This window comes from Hyaloscypha bicolor, assembly GCF_002865645.1.
Source record: "Hyaloscypha bicolor E unplaced genomic scaffold K444scaffold_118, whole genome shotgun sequence".
NCBI classification, from domain to species: domain Eukaryota; kingdom Fungi; phylum Ascomycota; class Leotiomycetes; order Helotiales; family Hyaloscyphaceae; genus Hyaloscypha; species Hyaloscypha bicolor.
In genome coordinates, this window is record NW_020194620.1 from 472,402 (window position 1) to 478,401 (window position 6,000).

The 6,000-nt window shown below is 19.1% G+C and overlaps 1 protein-coding gene across 1 annotated transcript; it reads left to right on the forward strand.

Annotated features, from left to right (window-relative positions):
• Positions 1-4,474: 4,474 nt before the first annotated feature.
• K444DRAFT_594574 (uncharacterized protein) lies at positions 4,475-4,998 on the forward strand. The gene is made up of 2 exons (XM_024878358.1): positions 4,475-4,873; positions 4,923-4,998. The coding sequence occupies exon 1, from the start codon at positions 4,488-4,490 to the stop codon at positions 4,755-4,757; it is 270 nt and encodes an 89-aa protein (XP_024733106.1). The 5' UTR covers positions 4,475-4,487; the 3' UTR covers positions 4,758-4,873; positions 4,923-4,998.
• Positions 4,999-6,000: the final 1,002 nt, after the last annotated feature.

Sequence of the window (6,000 nt, forward strand, 5' to 3'; positions counted from 1 at the left end):
TAAATATAAATAAAAGAAGATATAATATAAATAACTAAAGCTTTAATATAATAAATATAATTATATAAGCCTATATATAACTACTAGAATATAGTTACTTTATAATAATTAAACTAAATAAAAATAAAGTTTTAAAAGATATAATATAGAATCATATTTATTTATTTAATATATTTATTATTATTAATTTATTATAAAGCTTAAAATTAGATAAAACTAGTTATTAAATATTTAAAGGCTTTAATATTAATTATAATTTTATAAAAGTAATAAGTATTATATTTTAATATATTATTAATTATAAAAGATTAGGTGTTTTTTATTAAGAATTTAATAAGCTTTAAAATATAATTTTTATTTATTATTTAATATAAAAATATAAGAGAAATAAGGTTATTTATAAAAGTATTAGTTATAGTTATTAATAAAATAAAAGTAATAAAAGTAGCTAAAAAACTTTTAATTAAAATAAAATTATAATTTAAATAATATTTTTCTTTATTATTTATTTCTATTAATAAAGCTTTAAAAATATTATTTATTAATTTGTTTTTATTCTTTTTATTATTCTTTTCTTTTTTAATTTCAGTAATATATTATATATAAGTATTACTAAAGTATTTATTAAAGTTATAGGTATTTCGAAATCTAAATTAATAAATATTTTTATTTTTAAATTAAGCTTTTTTAGTTTCTTATTTCTTTAATATATATTTTTAAAAATAGTATTCGGGTTTCTTATATATAAAATATAACTTTAAAATATAATTATTATAATTATAAGACTTAAAGTAATTATTATAAGTTCAGAAATTATAACTAAATTTATATTAATAATTTATAAACTAATAATTATTTAATTAGTTAGTTAAATAATATTATTAATTAATAAAAAAGATATTAAAATTAGTTTATTATTTGCTTTTATATATAATAATAAATAACTAGAGCTTATTAGTAAGCTATTATATAATACTAGTCACGTGGTATTATTATATATAACTTAGTATATAGCTAGTACTTTTAGCCCGATATATAGCCTTTATAAGGTATTTATTAGTAAGTAATAAAATAATAGAATAAATTAGTGAATTATAAAACTATAATATTAAATTTAGTATAGAACTAATCTCTATTTCTCCTATAAAATCCAGGGAAGCCTCTTCTAAATAGGAGGCCCCGATAATATATATATAATTAGTAATTTATAAGCCTAATATATATAATATAAATAGTAATTAGTTATAATATTAAAGGGCTATTAATCTCTCTAATTAATACCTATAATATCCGAGGTTTATTATATACTCTTAAGTTATATATAATCCTATATATATTATAGCCTTTAGTTTAATTCAAGCTCTTTATTATTATTATAATAATTATCTTATTATAATATAAGCGAAGTGAAATTTATAAGAAAATCTAAAATAAAATATTTATATATTTAAAAATCTTAATAAATAATAATAATTTTATTATAAAGAAATTAAATATAAAACTATATTATAATTAATATAGTTTATTAATTAGTAATTAAAAAGCCTTAAATATTTAATTATTATAAAAGTTAATATAATAGTATTTTATTTATTTAAATTTTAATCTTAAAAGCTAGAGCTTTTAAAAAGATTATAAATATTAATATAAGCCTCTTTATATATTTATTAAAAGAGCTAATTATTATAAAAATAATCTTGAACTAGTTTCTTTAATATAATAAATAAAGCTTATATTAGTACTTTTTATAAAAGCTTTATATATTAATAAATATTAAAAAATATTATAATTAAATATATTATATTTTTATTTTTTAATATAAATTTTAATTATTTTTCTAATAAATCTAGTAATTAAAAATTAAAAAAATAATTAGAAAATATTCGAATATAATTATAATAATAATAAATCTAGTAGAAATATATTATTTCTTATATTTCTTAATTTTAAAGCTTTTATATTAGTTTTTATATTTAATAGAAATATAAAATATAATAATAAAAGAGAAAAAAATAATAAAAGTAATAATAATAATAAAATTAATTTTATCTAAAAATTTAGTTTAGTCTTTAATATATTCTTATTTAATAATAAAAAGCAAAATATTTATATTAATATTACTATTATTATTTTATTATATAAATATATTATTATATTAAAAGGTTTTATATAAATATAATATTTTTAGAAGTTTAAGTTTATTAAAGTTCTTTTAATAAATAAAGTTCTTAAAGTTATATTTAAATAATTTCCAAAAGTTATTATTAATTATTTTATAAAAAATATATTAAAATAATTTAATATTTAAGAACTCAAATATCTTTTATAATCTAATAATATTTAGATTTATTTTATATAAAATAATTAAATTAAATAAATTAAATAAAAGAATTATTTATTATAATAGGTTTTATTATTATATATTTTATAAGCTTGTATTTAGTTCGAGATATAATAATTTATAAGAAAAGTAAATTCATAAAAAAAAAGAATAATTTATAAGATAAATAATTTATAAAAGATATTATATTTGAGATAAAAAATTTATTTATAATAAGAAATTTAGGAAGTGAAATTTAGGAAATAAAATATCGAGATTTCGGAAGAATTTAATAGTTTTAAAGCTTAAAAGCTTTGAGAATTGAAGTAATTATAAAGAAAATAATTTTTAATAAGGAAAATAGTTTTATAAAATAATTAAATAATTAAATAACTAATAATTTAATAATTAGTAAAAAGTAATATCTTTTCTTTTATAAAATTAAATTATAAATAAAGGCAATTATTATTTCCTTTCTTTAATATAGCTTATTTAAACTTTAATAAAATTAAGTATTTTTTCTTTTTATAAAATTAAATTATAAATAAAGAATTAATAATTATTTTTTCTTGAATATAAAATAATAGCTTTATTTTTAATAAATTAAATTTTAAATAAATATAGCTTAATTCTTTTTTTATTTAATTTATATATATAAACTAATTAGTTTTAATTTACTAGAAATATATAATATTATTATATAATATATATAAAATACTAATATATTAAAATTAGTAAAATAGTTAATATGTAAAAATAAGAATTATAATATTATAATATTAATATATGATTTCTAAATTTATTAAGCTTAATAAAATCTAGTTATTAATTAAATTATTTATAAAACGCGAGGTTATATAATTATATATTATATTTTATATATTATTACTTATATTTTATTTCCTATATTTTATTACTTTTAAGTTTTATAACTAAATATATAATTCCCGAAATAATAGCTATATTAATACTTATTATATTTATTTATTTTTAATTAAATTACTTATAAATTACTAAATTATTAAAAGAATTTATAAGAAAATACTAATTTATATATTTTATTTATTTATTAAAATACTAAATATAACTTAAAATAATATTATATTTATAATTTTAATAATAAAAAGCAATTAATTAAATATTTAATTAAAAGAATTCTTTATATAAATAAATAAAAATATAAAATTAAATTAAATAAAATCTTATTATATAATAATAATATTTATCTTTTATATTTTATTTTATATAATTATAATATTTTTGTAAAATAATTAATATAAAACTATTTATTTCAAGTATTTTCAATAAATTTAATTAATATAAGTTATATATATTATTTCTATTATTATTAATTATTAAAACCCGTAATTTTTTAACTAATATATAAATAATTTATTTTTCTTTATTTCTTTCTTACCTAATATATTATTTATAAAAATTATTATAAAAATAAATAAATACTATTTTATATATATAATTAAAGCTTTAATATATAATTTAATATATATAATTTAATAAAATTATTTTCTTAAAATTAATAATATTTATTATTTCTTTATTTAATAAAATATTATTATATTAGCTAGAATATAATCCGAATTAGTAATATTTATATACGGCTACTAATATAATAATAATTATTTAATATTTATATTAAATAAAATATATAAAGTTATAAAACTAAATTAATATTATTTCTAGATATCTTAAACTTCTTTTATTAAAAAATCGCATTTATATTATTACCTTTATATCTTATTTATAAAGGGTTTTCTTTTATAATATAATAGTATTTCTTTACTATAGCTTTATTACTAAGCTTATCTTATTTTTAATAGTTCCAAAGGGGCCTTATTTAAGCTTTAAAGCCTTATTACTATACAGGAAATCATTACTAGCCGTGAAGTGCTATGGCAGGCAAATTCAAGTCAGATTGCCACGCGGATCAGTACTTTGGCTTCTAATTTTGGCTTAGCGCAAAATAGCCCTGCATGTTCCATAATATTTACGCTGTAATTTCATTTCTAAAACCTTAGGCATACAGGCCAATAGTGGCTGAAAGTACTGTGCCACATTCAGCTTAGTAATGACTTTCATGCCCGATGTAGTTGCTTCAGGCACGAAAATCGCAACTGCCCTATACTTCTATACTAATCGACACTGAAATATGGCTTCTGAATCCCGCAACAGCCACGAAGACTCTGCTGTTCCTCAAAAGGACAGCGATCAGATTCAAACACCACCCCCCAAATTCGTAGTTGTCAAGGTTTTCGATTCTAAAAGAGAACTGACATTGCATCGCCTCTCTTCCTCAACTCCTTTCACATGTGGTCGTTGCAACAAAGACAAGACAGCGAAACTTGTGGCTACATACCGAAACCATTGGAACGACCTTCGCTGCAATGCTTGTTATGGCGAGCTTCTCTTAAAAGATTAAGAGTCTGTCACCTGGACAGGATCGGTCGGAGTGAGGGAGAGAGAACGGGGCTCATACTAGGATGGAGACTACTGGCAGGAGGTGGAACACTCCTCGAGATGCAGCCACTGATTTGAGTTAAAGAGCCCGGCCTCGACACAAAGACTGTTTGCTGATGACCTGCAGGTGAACCATAACTCCATCTTTTATAGTTGATAGCGAATCTCTTGTCGCTAAACATTTAGTTAAGCATTTTAAGCGGATCCATTTTAGGCATCGTGACTGTGCACCCCTGCCTGGTCGTACTCAAAGTACCATTATCTACAGAAGCCAAAATTAACGATGATCTTCCCTTCCTTCTTTTGCAAAAAGCCAAAGTCAGCCGGTATTATCCTCAACAATGGTACCGCAACTTAGTACTATATAGTATATCTTCTGCATACGAGGAGATTATGAGCTGGAGGAGAAGAGAGAGGGAAAATATAGTAACCTGGTTATCCCAATACTAGTTTAATTAGCTCAAGCTCTAGCGCCTCCCATCTGTCCTTATAGCCTGCCCAATTCCTTTTCGGTAAGTAACTCCATCTTCCCATTTAATATAAAGAAGATAGTAGAATTCATAATAAGGCTCAGACCTTAGTCTCTCTTTATAATTAAACTCTTCGATTTCTAATAGCTCGGCATATTCAGAAACCGATCCAAATACAATCTCTATAAGCCCTATATTATTCCTATATAACCAGGAAACAGCTAGCGAGGATCTAATACTAGAAATAGAGACTTATGAAATAATAAAATGCCAAGCTAGTTAGTAGAGCTACTGTCTCTAAGATATTTTATAAACCATAAATAAGTAATAAGTTCCGTAGTAATTAAGAAGGTTCGTCTTATCTTATAGTTAATATAGTACGAAGCTATATTGGACTTAGCTAATATATAGGGGTCAGATACTAGTACTATATACCAAAATATAGAATCTGGCTTAATTATATATCTATAAAACTATTCCGGTTTAGATATAGAAAGTAGTAAGTATCTGGTATAATAATTAGATATTTCAGATATTAGGTATTAAGTCTAACTAATAGGTATTATAACTAGGCTACTATTATATATTTATTACTATATTTACTATATATTTATTATTGCTTTAGGCTAGTATTCTTTATCTCCTAATAATACTATTAAATAAGAAGCTTATCTAAATAATTAATAAAGCTATAAGAGGCAAATCTCGAATTTCGAATATAGAATATAAATGAAC